The 17,650-nt window shown below is 43.6% G+C and overlaps 1 protein-coding gene across 1 annotated transcript in view; it reads right to left on the bottom strand.

Moving 5' to 3' along the window:
• ZNF804B (zinc finger protein 804B) overlaps positions 1-17,650 on the bottom strand; it is a gene marked incomplete at its 5' end in the record, with an annotated part of 44,939 nt that overhangs the window by 12,114 nt on the left and 15,175 nt on the right. The window contains one exon of the mRNA XM_015423313.1: positions 6,153-6,283. Coding sequence (XP_015278799.1) covers positions 6,153-6,283 — 131 coding nt within the window. The remainder of the gene's footprint in view (positions 1-6,152; positions 6,284-17,650) is intronic.

Genomic DNA, 17,650 nt, shown 5'->3' on the forward strand with positions numbered 1-17,650 from the left:
GGGCACACACGTGTTCCCACGGCCGCTCTCGGCGGGGGCGGGACTGGGGCCGGGCGGCTTCCTTAGCCGGCTCTCTTCCGCTTCGGGTAAGGGGCGGCCGCCGGCGCTGGCCATAACGGAGGCACACGTGTTCCCACGGCCGCTCTCGGCGGGGGCGGGACTGGGGCCGGGCGGCTTCCTTCGTCGGCTCTCTTCCGCTTCGGGTAAGGGGCAGCCGCCGGCGCTGGCCATAACAGAGGCTTGGGAGGGCGAGGGGTGGGTGGGAATTTCGGGGGGGGGCGCCAGCCCCCCAGCCCCCGCGAAGATTACGCCGGTGGGCAGAACCCTTGATCTAAAACTCCTAATCTGCTCCAGTCCACATACAGAGCTCCTTATAAACACAGGTTTCCTGTTAACTGCAATGTATGGAGCAGTTTCATTTGGGCAATAGGGAAGTTTGTTTGGAGGCATCCCCAACATTACAAGTAATTGTAAACTGTACACTTAAAGGAGATATACATGTACTAAGAGCTTCTAGATTCAGCTCTGTATACATTACAAATGTTATTCAGTACAGAAGCAAGGATCAATTTAACAATCACGTGTGAGTTCCCAGCTTCAGCTATTGTCATCTCCACCTGCATCTAGCATGGTTGCCAAAGGCAAAATTCACTGGCAATCAGAGTAGACGGTAGTAGACTTGACAGACCAATAGTCTGGTCCAATGTATTTATTTATTTATTTTACTGAAAACATTTTATGCCCTCTTTTCACCCAATTAGGGTCCCCAAGGCAGTGAACATGAAAACTTTAAAACACTTGAATAATTAAAACATGAACAGTAGCCAGAACTGCAGCCAACACAGAGCCACACGCCAAGACAAGACCTGCTGGAAGAAACTGCTCGGGGAAGATCGACTCCAGAAAGGGCACCAGGACGCCAATATCTGAAGCCGCGGAAGGAAGCCAGATGACAACTAGCCCGGGGTGCTGGTAGGCAGTCACCACCCTGTAGACAATGTGGCCCTAGTCAGGTTAATTGGTTGGTTAGAACCACTATGTAAACCGCCCAGAGACCCTTCGGGGTCAGGGCAGTATATAAGCCGAAGGTATAAATAAAAATAAATAAATAAATAAAATAATTAAAAATAATTAATTAAAATATATGAAATGATGAAATAAAAGCCCATGAACAGGCAATCCCTTGTAGGTATTTATTGGAATTAACGATATCTCATTCTTTTAAAAACAGGATAATGCTATTTCACCCTGGAGGGAACTACCTGAATATTTTGAATATATGCAAACTAATGAAAACAAGGATTACTTGACTAAGCATATTAAAATTAAGATTTTGTTCCCTCTTCCTAGCACTTTTAAACAAATTGCCAAAAGCATACAGCAAGGTCAGTTTTAATAAGGTAGAATGGTATTTTAATAATAACTTAAACTTGAGTTAAGCCAAAATGGAAGCCTGGAAAGTTTTCACAAACATTTTTCTACCCTTGGAAAAGTCATCCCTTTCCAACAATTTGGAAAGGGGTATGAAAGTGCTTTTAGCAGTCAGACCCCTCCTCTCACAGAGGGGCAGTTTATAGCTTAGAGAGGCAGAAACACTCTTCTTCTAAAAAAAATAATAATCTTAAGAAATCATAAGTGCAAGGCATTTCCTGGCCTAAATGGACCAGAATGGATGCCAGCCAGGTAAGAGCCTGGGAATGTATTGTTGAAGGTGAGTCAGAGCAGCTGACTGACTAATGGCCCTCTCCACACCCCAGAGAGATGCATAATTATAGGAGAATGGGTGCCCCAGGACCTACTGACTCACACCTGGACTAATTCCATCAATGTCCCACCTTGCCTTCTCTGCTAACACTTACCTTAAGCAACAATTAATCAACATAAGTCTATTCAACCAACCCATTAGCTCTTCTCATCTGGTACTTATAGGGTCATCAAGCCTCTCCCAAGTCATTGTCCATCCCTGGTAAACACATCAAGGGCCCTGGTCACACAGGCTGGATAACGCGGGGGGGAAGGCGGGGCTATTTGCGTTGCTGCAATTAGAGCCACCAGAACACGATTCCATGTGTCGGCGGCATGCCACAGTTCCTTCCCTCCGCGCCTACGTGTCAACGAGGGGCCGGAGGGAAAAGCCATGGCCGGCACAATCACACTGAGGGACTCCAGAGGCAGCCCGTGGCAAACTGGTTGCTAGTACCTTTGAACAGGTAGGGGTTTTTTATAGTGCATTTTCAGTGGTACGCCACGAGTTGGCCACGGGTGCACTCCACTTCCCAGATGTTGCGGTGTGATCACACCTGGAAAATCTGCCATTCAATTGTTGCTCTCCCATGCCAAATTCTCCATGTGAACAGGTCCAAGGTATTGTTTTGGGATCATGTCACCCCAGCCTGAGGATCCGCTTTCCAATATAATTGTGGCAGTCTGCTCCATAGCAGTGGGTGTGTGTTCTTGGATCCATACCCACACCCCACTCCCTTGGGTCTCCTCTCCTCTCCATGAAACACTGGTCATTTTGCTGCTGCCTCTGTGGACCTCTTCCCTCTGAGACTGGTAATTATAGCCCTCCCTTGAAATCTTTTTTCCGCTTTCCACCCTGCCTTTCTCTCTGTGTGTTTATTGTGTGTGAAGTTTGATTTTTACTCTTTTCTTTTAAATAAAAATCTTTTCAGGTGAACATTGGCCTGGTTTATTTTGGGAGTTCTCTTAAATGGAAAAATCCTCATTAACAGAGGTGGAGAACCCCAGTTACCCCCTTTCACGCTGTCTCTTTTAAGCTAATTCCCCCAACTAATTAGTAGACCACCTCTTTGGATAACATAGTGTCAAAATATTTGTGAGCAAGGGAGAGAGCAAAACAATTGTAAGGCAAGTAAAGTGATGTTCTGTCTTTGGCACAATGTACTGATAGGCAAAGAAACTTCAACCACTATGTAACAAGACAGGGAAACAGGGCAAGATGTTCAACAGGTTGTTCTTTTTTCTCTATTCTGAGTAAGGGGCTGTGACATAATCTCTAGCAGGACTAAAAACAACAGTTTGCATCCTATGACTGCATTCTTGGGAGGGACAGTGTCAAATATGGAATATAGATTCCATTACCTAATATTGGTTGCTAAGAGATTATACACAATGAAATGCTTCATTCAGTGCTCATATGTCTGCTTCTAAGCCTGCAGGATTCAGAACATGCACTTGCAGCTCTCCCTGAAATTTTCTGTGTATTCAGCAACTTTAGCCTGAAATCTCCCAAGCCGGTTTAGAGATAAGAGAAATGCTTGGAAGTTGTCTAGGAAATGCATGTGTAGCTGAAGTAACATCTAGGACGAACATCAATCCCCCCTCCCATCTCTGGAAACCAGACTATCCTTTGTCATCCTGATACACATGATACACACTTGAACATCTCTGTGCAGCCAAAGGGAAGTACACACATACACATGAAACTGCCTTATACTGAATCAGACCCTTGGTCCATCAAAGTCAGTATTGTCTACTCAGACTGGTAGCATCCCTCCAGGGCCTCAGGCTGAGGTCTTTCAAATCACCAACTGCCAGATCTTTTAACTGGACGTGCTGGGGATTGAACCTGGGACCTTTGGCATACCAAGCAGAGGCTCTACACTGAGCCACCGTCTCTCCCAAGTGACCATGAATCTACTGAGACCATTGGAATCTTGAAGTTATCAACAAGGACTGAATGAGAACTGGGTGCACCTGCAGTTTGGAGGCTGAGGGAGAAGAACTAAAGAGGTGAAGAAACATAAGAGAAAGGCCAGAGGTACCACAATGTCACCAGCCCTACAGGTGGGGAGCAAAAACAGAACAGGCAGAGTTGTATTTTTCTATCCTCAATGGAGCTCTCCTACTCACTGTGCACCTTCCATCTTCATTAAGGTTTCTTGCTTGAGCAGTCAACTTGTGCGACAACCAGGTGTGGCCTACCTGAACTTTGGGGGTGGATGGGAATGATGCTGGCCTAGGATGTATAAGTAGTTTTAAATAAAGCTTTATCTCATTTTAAAAGGATCCTTGCCTTGGGGCTCTCTGTTTACTGCTGGATTCAAACCCACAAGCTCTAGGGTCTGTTCAACCATGCAGTAGAAGGCAAAAGGCTACAGATTCTATTTTGCATGTAACAGCAGTATACAGGACTGAAAGGGTACAAAAAAGAGAGAGATAAACTTGTGGGAAGAAATTAGGTGAATATTTGGGGCCCTTTTTTGCACTGAAAACTTCTAGCCTTGAAAATTTAGTACAACACTGTGACAGACAGCCCTTAAAACAGGCTTCAGAGTACTGGGAAGTGAAGAGTTAAATCTCCTCAAGAATGGGAAGATTTGAGTGACATGCTACTCCAAGCACTCTGATTGGTCAGCTCTGGCTAAGGGCAGAATTTTTTATTTGCTGGGTACTGAGAGGGAATGGGCATTCTGACAGATTCCTGCTTTGAGGGAAGAGAGACAATTCTGTACCTTAACTGCTGAAAATCTGCTCTGAGGAAGAATTCAGTGGAAGAATTGAAAGAGTCTGAGTCTCAGCCTGTGTTGAAAGCAGTTTTACACAGACACAAGACCTGGGAATGAGATTTGGCAAGGCGGTTGGGTAGTGAGATGAGACTCCCATTCAGGCCAAATTAAAGGGTGATGTATCTTCTAGGGAAATAAGAAGAATTCTCACCCAGTTAAACAGGGAGAATTATCTCTGAGAGGAGGAGATTCCTGGTCTGTTGTGAAAGGGAACTGCTTGAGACACCTCAAGAGTTAGAAATTAGGGATTAAAAGGAAGGGAGTTAGGTACTAAGGGAAGGTACCAGCCTCAAGGAAATAAGAGGAGAAATAGAAAACTCTAATAAGAAGCATTGTAGTGTTTGGAAAACACAGGGAAAAAGCTCTCGGTATTAAGATCTCAATAACTAAGAAAATAATCTTTAATCTCTAATTTGTCCATGTAAAGAATTACAATCTGTACCACCACTGATTTTTGCCTCAAAGTTAACAATTCCTGATTACATCTGACCCTCCCCTGTCTTTTAAATAAAATATTTTGTTCTGTTTGATTGTTACATTGAGGAATTTCAGACAGACGATATAATCCAGAAGAGGAATGGTTCCCAAACGGTTTCTGGTCTGTCATTTCAGACAGAACCATTTTAAAACCGGTTCCCTATCGGAATATATTTGTAATTTCACACACAAACGCTTCTGTCCCATTTAGGAAATGGGGCTGAAGCGTTTTACCTGTCAACCACTTCCAAGTAGTTTTCAGTTTCCTCTCCCAGTTCCGATGCACTTTTTCCTGCCATTTTTCACCCGCGCGGGCGATCGCCGGCTTTTTTTTTTAAGGTCGCTTTATAGTGTTATAGCGCTATAACGCTATAATGCAACAGCGTTATATCAACCCCATTGGAATGCCTGGAGTGTTGTGTTATAGCACTATAGCGCTCTAAAGTGAACGTTCCCCCCCCCCCAAAAGCCAGAGATCGCCCGCGCAGGCAAAAAGCGGCAGGGGAAAAGCGGTGCAGTCTGAAATGGCAAACCGCTTCAGATCCAGCTCTTTACCGGAAGGGGAAAGCCATGTGTGAAATGGCAGCCCTATACTGGTTTACTTCACAACGGATCAAAAACGGCTTCAAAACGGGTTAAAAAGGGTAATGTGAAATTCCTCATTGTCTCAAGTGCCATTTGAAGGGTTCAACCCAAGAGGGCTCCTTATTCTTCCCTCAGGTCCCAGGGCTGGGCTAAAAGCCAAATTATTTCTCTGTGACAGGGTGGGACAGACAGTGTTTTAAAGACAAAGAAGAAAACCACGTTACTTTGGGTGGCTTAGTCACAGAAGGGAACAAAATTTTGGGAGGGAAAATCTATCTCTGAGGGAGGGAAGTGTGATGGGGCATCATAAACACTACTAATCAGGTAAGAAAAGAATGATGGGAAAGGGGTTAAAACAGCAGCCTTTAGAAGCTAAGGAATTAATTCAACATTTCCAACTTTATGACTTGCAAAGCAAGAATGTTAAGCATCAAGAATAAAGAAAAGAGTGGTTTAAAGAACATGTGATATGATCTCTTCACAATCTAAAGCAGGAATCTGGAATAGATGGGAAAGTGGAGGAGCTTAAAATGACATAGAACTCTCCCAAATGCTTACAATTCGGACTGCTTCCGCAGCTCAGCCAGTTGGTGGAGGCGCTTGAGTGCTTTTTCCTGTTTCTTTTCATCTTTCCAGGATTTTGAAGCCACATTCCGAGCAAATTCCCTTTGTTTGAGCTCCTTCAGTCTCTGGGTAGAAGAGGAAACATAAAAGACTGTGAGCTGATTTTACCATGATTATGTATCCCACTTTTCACACATGATCAACATAACGGGGAAAGAAATTTTAAAATTATTCAAAAAGAACTCTGAAAATATTTTTTTTTGCCAGAAAACAGAAGAGGGACTGGCAAAGGTTGTGAACCAGAGTAGTTGGCGCATGCCAAAGTTTTGGGGGAGTTTTGTTTTTCAGCAGCTGGAAATATGAAACCTCTAATCTGCATTTTTTGGCCGCTCAAGGCAAGGTAGTCAGGATGTTTTGTTCAGGGGGCATTTAAATTTTTAAGCGGGGTGTTAAATTACAGTTAATTAATCTGAATGCCTGTCTTTAAAGGGGGAGGCTCTGAGCCTCTTTCTAGCCCTTCCTTCCAAGGGACAGGGCAGCGAGACCATCAGTTCCTAGGAAAAAACAACTCAGAGGGCATTTAATTGCCTTCAGAAGGCATTTAAATGCCTTTTGAGTTCCCTTCCACGGGGCCAGAAAGCTTAGAAGGGTACCTTCAGTACATCTCCAGCAACCCCCCTTTCTGTTAGCTCAGTACCACCTAGGTTATGGTCAAAAATAAGGTTTCTGGCATGGCTATTTGTGGGGCGGGGCTTTTAATTAAGAGGGCAGGGCCCCCAATGCCTCAGCGTAGCTACAGGCCTGGCTCAAGGAATCTGAAAAGACATTGCAGTTGAAACAATCAATGGTGCATGCGCACTATTTTCTATGTAGCACTAATGTCATAGGCAGGGGCTTCATCCAGGGATCTTATCCGGCCCATGAGCAACTGGGCATTACCTTTAATGCCAGATGACAGAGGCTGTGCATTATGTCCCTGTATATCATCCCAGTGCTAAAGAGTAATGGGCAGTGGAAGTGGGAGGGTGGGCATCAGGGAGATATACTTGAAGGAAATACTATAAGAGTGTTAATGATTTAAGCATGTTTGCATTTTGAGTAAAAAATAATATTGTTAACTGGGTTTGCCTGTGTCCTTTATAAAGTTTATATCTCCATACCTGGCATTACATTTTATGGCACACATGGTCTGGCCCGACAAAGTGACATTTATGTCAGATCTGGCCCTCATAACAATAAATTCGACACCTCTGTTGTCAGCAGTAGGAAGTAGGAAGTAGATGTCCATCATTACTACTGGCATAATTCAAGGAAATTGATAGTAGGGGGGGGGCATATTTACTTAGGAAAAGCATTCTGAGATTTGAGCTCTGGGTAATGGCAATTTTCCTTCAATAAAATCACTGCCCAGGAATCTCATGGGGGAAAGTATAACCAGGAATTACCATAGGACAGAGAGATGGGACAGCAAAACTTTCCTATGAAACATGGGAACAAAAAGATGTAAACAGTGTTCAAATCAGTGTGCTGACTTCTGCCTTCACATACAAATTAAACTGTTACCAGATGATTACATTAGCTAAGAGACAGACAGACAGACAGACAGACAGACAGACAGACACACATATATACACACTTCAGACAAAAGAGGAGGGGGGTGAAAATTGATGAGACAAATTTAAATAGTTGCACTCAGAAGCATTTTTTAAAGTATAAATTCTGGGCCTGGAAATATACCCCAAGGAACTAGTTCAATATGTCTCATAGTGTTTATCTGAATGACGTAAAAAAAAAAAAAGTAATGATCTGAAACCACCACCAGAATGTGCGTTTGAGAAATGGAGAATGTGTACACAAAATATACAATGGTAGCATTTGTCTGGCTAAACAATTAGGCAAAGTTGCTAAGCTGACTTTTTATCCTAACAAGCACTGCTGAACAATATCAGAATAATTACAACCATATATAAGGGCGCTCAACCAAGATAGTGAGCCTGGGAATTAACAGACGTTTAAGTGTGCAATTACCTTTTTCATGCCATTAGGTACCTAACTGGCTGGCTAAACTTAGTCACATGTGCCAAATTATGATTTATTTTACAGAATTCTAGCATTTTTTAGTTTGATCATGGGAACACACACTGGGCAAAGGGCATAAGATTGGAGGCAAGGACTGTTGCATCAGCACAACCTGTAGCATCACAATAGCTCACAGGGGATATTGCACAAACACAGTGAATGCCACTAGGCTTGAACTATCCATGCTTACCCTGTACAGCACTAACTGGTGTGCAAATATTCAGCACAAAATACCCTGAAACGTGTAGTAAGGCAAGTTGGCAGGCAGGAATGTACTGGATACGATTTCCTTGCACACTGTCCTTTGGCCACCACTTAGGATTGCTTCAAATCCTATGTTAGTGCTTCCCCATTAAAATTGTGGCATTAGCAACGACTCACCATGTGTGTAAATCAGACCATGTGGAGCACTTCCTTGCTAGTACCACTCATTCTTGGTGGCTGCTCATACTAGCATTGGGCATTCAAAGGACAAATGTCTACATTATGGCTTCCATGTGGAAGCATCAGCATATTGAACTATTTTAGGCAAGCACACAGGAGGGAACCATAAGATCTGAATGAGTTATGAGCCAGCATCATTGACACAACCTTATGTACTTTTTCATATGCCCTAGTGAGCAATTATAATAGGATGACAACTGACAGTTTCTTAAATATTAACATCTGCATGCAACGTCTAACTACTAGCATCTGAAATACTAACATCTGCATGTCCTCTCCTTTTCATTACTTTATAAATTACATGTGTGCAAATGTTCAAGTGGGCTTAAGAGAGCTTAAGAATAAATTGGTCTTGATGTTCACTCTCTGACCTTCTTGCCTTTCAGAACACATCTAGTTCCCCACCCCAAGAAAGCTCCTCTGGTGTCTGTGGAATGCCTCACCTGTGGATGATTCAACACCCTGCTACTGCACAGGCTGAGTGTAAGGTACCATTGGTTGGTTGAATGCCACACCAACTTCCTCTTTATCTAGTTTCATCTGGTAGACTGAAATGTAGCCAGTTAACCAGTTTCTGTACTCAGGAAGTTTACAAAAGTTCAGGTCTACCTTACTCTTTCTTGCTGGCTAGAGTGGGACACCCCATTCTGTGTGTCACCATTACTTCTTAAGCCATGTCAATAGAACAAGCCCACTGATCCAATAAAATGGGCATTAGCTTCCCTCAAATGCTCTTCTAAACATCTCAGGCTTACAGGGTTTTCTAAGACACAAGGCTAGATGCACTCCCCACATTTTTTGGTAAATTGTTCCATAAAGTTGACATCACCATTCAGAGCCCATAATTTGGCAATGGCATATCTCACAAACCAACTGGAGGGAACAATGCAAAGGAAATGAGCCTCTTTGGGTTCCTGTTGAGGAAAAAATGGATGGATGGATGGATGGAAGGAAGGAAGGAAGGAAGGAAGGAAGGAAGGAAGGAGAGAAATACCTTACAGATTTGTACAGGGAGAGATGGTCCTTTAAATTATCTGCCTTGGGGATTCAAAAATGTGGAAAGGGGGGCTATAAGTGTTCTTAATAAATGATAAATAGAGCCAGTAGGTGTGCAGGGTAAGATACCGGATGGGCAGGAGAAGCCTGGAGAACTTAAATGGCCATCTTGCCCACAAGGAGGCAGTAGAGTCTAACCCATCCAACTTGATGGATCCATCCAGAAAAGATCCATCATCTAGAAGCCTTGAAATGTAGGAAATAGTGTTGTTATGGGGGAGGAATCCTTTCCTAATATTCACCTTTTTAGATATAGCCATCAATTCTTCTTATTCTCTTTTCTCTCTTTTAAAAGAGTGAATTCTCTTTCATTTCTCTTTGATTTCTCTTTGGAAAGACATCAGTGGCACCTTTTTGTGACTTTCAGCCCTTCCAGTTGTTTATGCTACGCACCACAGGGTGGTGCTCTAGCAGAAGGACAGGAAAGTTTGGGAAGACATTGCCTGCCTCTGAGCATCTACAGAATTAAATTCCAAAATTTTGCAGAACCTCCCTTCCTCCCCTTTCTCCCTTCAAATGTCTTTTTGATCAAAATGAAATTGACAAGAAACTGACTCCAAATTCCTTTAAAAAGTGGAAAAGAAATTGAGAAATTGGGTAAAGAGGAATTAAAAGAATTTCTCTTAGCAACCCTAAAAGGAAGTCACACTAACCTTTCTTTCTCTACAGCTCTTGGCCTAAGTGGGGCCAAGAACAGTAAAGGTTTCTATTGGGCTGATCAAGACTATCAAGAGACAACACAAGCTCTCATGAACAGCCTCGACATAACTTCAAGCCAAAGTGACCAAAGTCCCTGGAATTTTGTTTCTGTAGTCTCTTCCCCTCTCAAAAGCCTTGGCTGGAGTGAAGAGAACTCTGCAATGTATTCATGCCTAGGGAAGATCCCCCTTTCTTAGTTGGACCATTCGACACCCCTGCCCTTCCTGTAAACTAAGAATGGAGCTTCACTTGCCTGGAACAGCAAAAGTCCACACCATGACTGCTGCATATTGCATGGACCCTCACTGCTCTCTAACCTCCACAAGAACAACATGAGCATCTGCCACCAAGCCAGCCAGAACTGAACAATGTCTTCTTTCTTGGCTTTTCCGATCATCCCCATGTTCACAAGTAATTTTTTAAAATAATCACACTAAGGATTATGGGGATTATTTTAAATATTAAAAAGGCCAGGTGACATCTTTTTTATAAACTCTGTTCCAAAGCTGGATGTACATCTTCTGAACAAAGGTGGTGTATTGAGCATGGAGCGGCCAACAGAATTTTAAAAAGGGGTTTCTCTTTCTTTTTCTTAAATGTATATAAACTGTAGAATAACACAGTCGAACGAATAACGTTATTTGTAAAATGAGTTCCCAATCCCAGCCATGAGTATGATGAAGTTATTAAAAAGCATAATTGGAGGGGTGTATGTCTAAAGCGTACAGTGTTCGCCATCTAAGCAACTAGCAGAAAGAGCAGGGAGAGAATTTGCTTTCACCATGGTAACTGGCATTCTAAAAATAACTTTGAAAAGGCTATTACTTTTCAGGATTAAACATATGAGAAAGGCAACTTTAAAATTAACTGATGCATTTCTGTTTGTTTTACAGGATCACCAAACAATATTGCTGTGAAATCACTTCGAAGTGGATTTAATAATGATGACGACGATGATGGTGAGCTTTGTGGAAAACCCTACACATGCACACACATTTCCTTAATCCTTCACTGCTGCCAAGCAACCTTGTCAATTTCCTTCAATTATTCCAAGGCTCCTGGACATGGCATCATTGTCCCAATATTGGGCATTATCCCATGAAATTTAAGTCCTCTTCAGTCCAATCAAAATAAGTGGTACTGAAATGTACTGGGTTCAGACACGTTGAGTGATCAGCTCATAGTTTATTAAGTGATTCAGCAGTGAGGACAAAGACAAAGACCCCTGGCCGAAGCCAGGTTTTATGCCCAAGAAAGTCACACCCAAAACACACCCCACTCCCCAAGATAGGCTATTTACCTATTGGGCTACATTAGGATCCAAGCGTTCCTACTGGTGTGCTCCTAGGATCCTAGCCTGCTTTTGTTATGGATCTCAAGCTCAATACATTACAGGTACAGAGAGGTGGATCACACAGACCTAAATGTCTCCAGGAAGCCATTCCTTGGCCTTCATACGTGGAGGCAACTAAATCAACCTTAATGAACATGACTATGTCTCACAGTATGAAATGACTGGTGTGTGTGTGTGTGTGTGTTCCAAAGCAGCAAATGCAGTAAGGAAAACATAACCGCGGGAGTAACGACAGCACTGTGGGTCTGCCTGGAGGTCCTCAGGTCATTGACCTCTCAGAAACTGGATCTTATTGTCCTGTTTGACCTGCAAGTTTAATCAACATATAGCTCATTAACTCCTTTGTTTTCCATGCCCTGCTTCTCCAGTTGGCTAAAAGCTTTTGGAGGGCGGGGTGGTGACTGATCCATAACCCTACCCAACACCAGCAAGGAATATTTATGTGCTCTGCTCAGGTTTCTCATGGGTAGGGTTGCCAACATGCAGGCTTACAATCATGTGTAATTGGGTAGTTATTTGAAAGCTAACTTTTAAAAAAATGGTATCAAAAGGACCCAACTGCATTTCTAAACATTAAAAGTAAACCCCATTGAATTCAACAGTACTTACTCCCAAGTAAGTTTTCACAGGCATGCCATCCTAAGCAGGTCTACTTAGAATCCTACACAGTTCAACTCAATGGTGCTTACTCCCAGGAAAGTATCCTTAAACTTGCAATTGTTTTTAATTTTCTGCTCATGATCCACTTAGTTTCCAAACGAGGCTTTAATTGTTTTAACTGTTCCTTGACAATACTGTGAGCTTTAAGAAGTCTCCCTTTTTTTGAAAGTTAAAATGTTATCTTTCGTTTACATGGTGGCATATTTTTCCCCCTGTGTGCAACCTGCCTTGTAAGCCGGAATCTGAATTATTTACCATTAAAAAGAAAGAGTGAAAAAAAAAGAGTTTTGAGTTTAAATACAAAAACAGCCCCACAACCCCCTTAAAATATGCATCAGCACAGATTCAACATGCCGATAGTGGCGTTATATCTTTTTGGCTTAGGGACCCAAAGTAATACCAAACATTATATTGAAAGACAAGGAGAAATAGGGCAGCTGAATCCTATTCAAGTTGCGCTTCCATTTTTGAAACAATATGTTACTGTTATTTGGAGTGCAATTTCTGTGGTTCAGTCGAATAACCTTGTGTAGCTGGGTGAACTTTGGAAATGATAATATGTTGAATGACAAACATTTCACAGACTTTGATTAAACCATTTGTCCTATCTGTTTCACTTGACGTGGATAAATACGATTGCATATATATAGCTGTTTTGTATATAGCCGTTTTGTATTCTTTTTAAAAGCAACATAGTGCATAATTTATTTCAACAACTCTCTTTGCTTCTAACAAAAAGATAAAGACCGATTCTTCAAAAGCAGTTGTCCTGCCCTCGGTCTCCCATTTTCCCCGGTTGTACTGCTCAATTTCCCACTGTCTGCTGTGCTGCCGCATTTTGACCTGCATCTCCCCACCCTGCTCTGGTGCTTAAAGGGACTCTGTTGTGATAGAATTCATAATTTCAAATTATTCTCTTTTATTAGCCTAGTGTGTTAAAAAATCACATATTCAAGTAGCTATTTCAGCTAGTTGAAAGTGCTTGCATAAACCTGTTGAGGTTGCTCCTTAGAGAAAAACTTATTGAACTACTCCTCATTCATCTGGTCTTTTTACTGGAACCAAGAAACATTACAGATAACGGCTTCAGAACATGATTGCTGTTGATGTCTAACTATCTCCTCCCCCACAAAGATTTCAATCTGCAAACCGCAGCTGCATTTGCTATCAGACAAGGTGATGAGGGTTAGCAGGTCACATGGCTGCTCAAGATCCCACCTTGCTAACTGTGGCCCCTCTGCTTACAGGCACACTTCCTCTGGGCTCCACTTATTCCTTTTCCCTCCATCTGCTCATTCCCTTCCTCTCTTTGCAGCATGAATTCTCTTTCTCCTTCTCTTCTTGGGTTCTTATGTTCCAGACTGTCCTGCTAAGTTACAGCCAGAGACACTCACCTGCAACTCCAGACACAATATGTCTTCCAAGTTATCTCTTTTGGCTCCTCCTTCACAAACCAGAAAGTGTTAGGTATAGAAAACTTTTTAGCTGCACCAGAGGTAATCCCATGGGGAAATATGAGGAAGAGGAGAGGTCTCTGGATGGTGAGCAAATAAAGCAGGCACAGCTGAGGATTCCAGCACAACATTTTCAGTGGGTGCTGCTCAATGAATCAGAAAGCAGTTCAACAACCGGGTTGTTTTTAAATGATCACACACCTATAAAGAGGAATGGGGGGAATCAATGGACAGTGTTATCCCAGGATACAAAGTCGGCAGACAGGGCAGGAAAGGATGAGTTGGGGACAGTGTTACTCCGGCCCCTGCCACACGGCAGGGGAAAAGCCCTTTAAAGCGCGGCTTTTAAAAGCCGCGCCAACGTTGATACGGCTCGGCGGGATCCCACGGATCTTGAAAACTGGGAGTGGACTATCACCCACTGATCAAAACCAGGAGGCCACTATTGAAATAGAGAGGGAAGTAAGGGAGATGACTCAGGAGCAGAATTTTGTAATAATGGACAGCTTCAGGTACTCTCACACTGGCTGAGGACAGGCTGGCAGTATGAAGTGTGAGGGACGCGGGGCAAAAAGACCTGGACCAAGTTGTGCCGGGGATTCCCGGTTGCACTGCACCTACTGATGCGGAAGCATATCAGGGAGGAGGCACAAGGGAGTGTTCGCATTGTTGGCCCACCCCTGGTGGAGGCGCAGCTGTAAGTGGCTTTTTTCACTCCGGCAACATGCGCCTATGTGCATAGGCGCAGCACCGCAGCAATGCAGCTTGTTTGCGGCTTTTAGCATGCACACTTCCGGGAAGAGGGATCAACGTGCCCTCCAGGGTTTGCTACAGCTTTCACCTGGTACTTTTTTAACTCAGGAGGGAATCGTCATAGGACAGGTTGAGTACAGCTGGGGAACTCCTGACAGCTGTGGCTGTGTGAACTGGCCCCTTTAATCCATTTGTGAAACGTGCCTATATCGGGCCAAACTGCCAGTCTGAACTCAGCCACTGACTGGTCAAATATGTAGAAGAAGAAGAAGAAGAAGAAGAAGAAGAGATTGGATTTATACCCCACCCTTCACAACCCAAAGGTGTGTCAGAGCGGCTTACAAACTCCTTTCCCTTCCCCTCCCCACAACAGACACCCTGTGAGGTAGGTGGGGCTGAGAGAGCTCTTGACAGAAATTGCTTTTTCAAGAACAGCCCTTATCAGAACTATGGCTTGCCCAAGGTCATCCAGCCAGGTGCAAGTGGAGGAGTGCGGAATCAAACCCGGTTCTCCCAGACTAGAGTCTGCGCACTTAACCACTACACCAAACTGGCTCTGTACTTGAGTTATGCCATAGAAACAACCTTTTTAGACATCATAAATGACTGTGCATTGCAGCAGATGCAGATGGTCACAGAGCCAACTAGAGGCATAGCTACTCTAGACTTGGTTTTGAGTGGGCTTCGAGACTTGGTGCAAGCTGTAAATGTTGTCACATCAATCTGGAACAGTGACCACAATGCTATTAAATCAGCATTCATGTAAATAGAAAGTTGCCTCCCTGCACGCAACTTTGCCTCCCAAAGGGAACTTTTCTAAAATGAGGTGACTAGTCAGAAGGAAGTTAAAAGAAAAAACAAAGAAAGTCTAATCCCTCCAGGATGTCTGGAAACTATAAATATATACTAATTGAGGCTCAGGAAAGGTACCACCTAGTCTAAAAGGATGCCTGCATGGCTAACAGCTCAACCCGCAGAAGCCATTACAAGAGGAAAGGTTTCTTTCAGAAAGTGCAAGGTTCTTCTGACTGAGGTGAACAGAAAAGAGCACAGGTTGTCTAGGCATCCCCTCAATAGGGACATGAGGCAGCAGCATGGGTTCCACTATTTTATTTAAATGGCTGACCTACATCATACTTTATTAAAATATGCTAACATATGGCTGCCTTTATTGGGCAGATCCAACCTGGTTCCAAACTTGGCCAGTGATTGCACCAGCCTTGTTTACCTTTGCCTGCACATGCAATGTGCCAAGAGGCGCAAAGCCTCACCCCTTCCCCTGTTGTGCCTTAAGGCTTCTCACAGGTTTGGAAAGAAGCTGCCAAGCACCAAGGGCATTCCAGCCCAACCCATCTATCCCTAAAGTGTCTGATGGACTCTTCAGGATATAATCCTCCATCAGGCCTGAGGCCTCAGGATGCTTGCCAATCAATGCTACATATCCTGAGCAACCCACCCTATTCCTGTCAGCTAGTCATGACCGAAGCAAACCCTCCTTTAGTGACATTGCCAAGCCGGGGGGGAAAGGTCACTCCAACAGCCAACCTAGGGGAAATCCCAAAATTCCTGTATGGCTGTTTATAAGAAACAGGCTTATCCCATGGGAGTGTGGGTTGGTCAGCAGCAGAGGGCAAATGGGCATAGCCTGTTTACGTAGGTACCCTTACACCCTTCCCCCACTGGTCTATAACATTTCCAGCCCAATGCTACACCATGCCTCATTTGACAGAAGGGTGCAGGGCAAATGAATCCATGGCTGCTAATGCTCTAAAACAAATGTGCGTTGACAATAAGAAGGGCAAAAAGAGAATTTGATGTGGGGATGGCAAAAACATTAAGACAAACAATTTCTTCAGCTATATTACAAACAGGAAGCCAGCTAGGGATGAGGTTGGGCCTTTGTTTTACAGCAGCCTCTCTTTGTAACCCTTAGTTAGGGGTATTTAACCAAGCCCAATGGATTTTTACTTCCATTCATCTGAGGAGTGAGCTCTAACTCAAGAAAGCTCAAGCAGAAATATATAAAAGAATCATAGAATGTTAGAGTTGGAAGGGACCTTGCAGGTCATCTAGTCCAACCCCCTGCACTCTGCAGGAGCATAGCTGAAAGATAGCCCTACATACCTACAACATACCCGAAAGATGGTCGTTCAGCCTCCACTTGAAAACGTCCAGTGAAGGAGCATCCACCACCTCCCGAGGCAGTCTGTTCCACTGCTCAACCACTCTTACAGTTAGGAAGTTTCTCCTGATATTTTGCCGGTAACAACCCCCTTGTAATTTCCACCCATTAGATCTAGTCTTGCAATCCGGAGCAAGAGAGAATAGATCCGCTCCATCTTCTACATGACAACCCTTCAAATACTTGAAGACTGCAATCATGTCCCCTCTAAGCCTTTTCTTTCCCAGGCTAAACATACCCAACTCTTTCAGCCTTTCATCATAAGACTTGGATTCAAACCCTCTCACCATCCTGGTTGCCCTCTTCTGGACACGCTTGAGCTTGTCAACATCCTTCCTAAAATGTGGTGTCCAAAACTGGACACAGTACTCCAGGTGAGGCCCGCCTGACCACAGCAGAATAGAGCGGAACTACCACCTCCCATGATCTGGACACAATGCTTCTGTTAATGCATCCTAAGATTGCATTAGCTTTCTTCGCAGTCACATTGCGCTGCAGGCTCATGTTTAGCTTGTGATCAACCAGAACACCTAGATCCCTTTCACATGTGCTGCTGTCAAGCCAAGTCCCTCCCATTCTATATCTGTGCCTTTGATTTTTTGTACCTAACTGTAAGACTTTGCACTTATCTCTATTGAAATTCATTTTATTTGTCTCAGCCCACTGTTCCAGCCTATCTAGATCATTTTGAATCCTGACTCTGTCTTCTTCAGAATTAGCAGTCTCACCCAGCTTCGTGTCATCTGCAAATCTGATAAACATCCCCTCTAAGTCTTCCTCCAGGTCATTTATAAAGACATTGAACAACACC

This window comes from Gekko japonicus, unplaced genomic scaffold (genome assembly GCF_001447785.1).
Source record: "Gekko japonicus isolate JY-2015 unplaced genomic scaffold, Gekko_japonicus_V1.1 scaffold1354, whole genome shotgun sequence".
In the NCBI taxonomy this organism is placed as follows: domain Eukaryota; kingdom Metazoa; phylum Chordata; class Lepidosauria; order Squamata; family Gekkonidae; genus Gekko; species Gekko japonicus.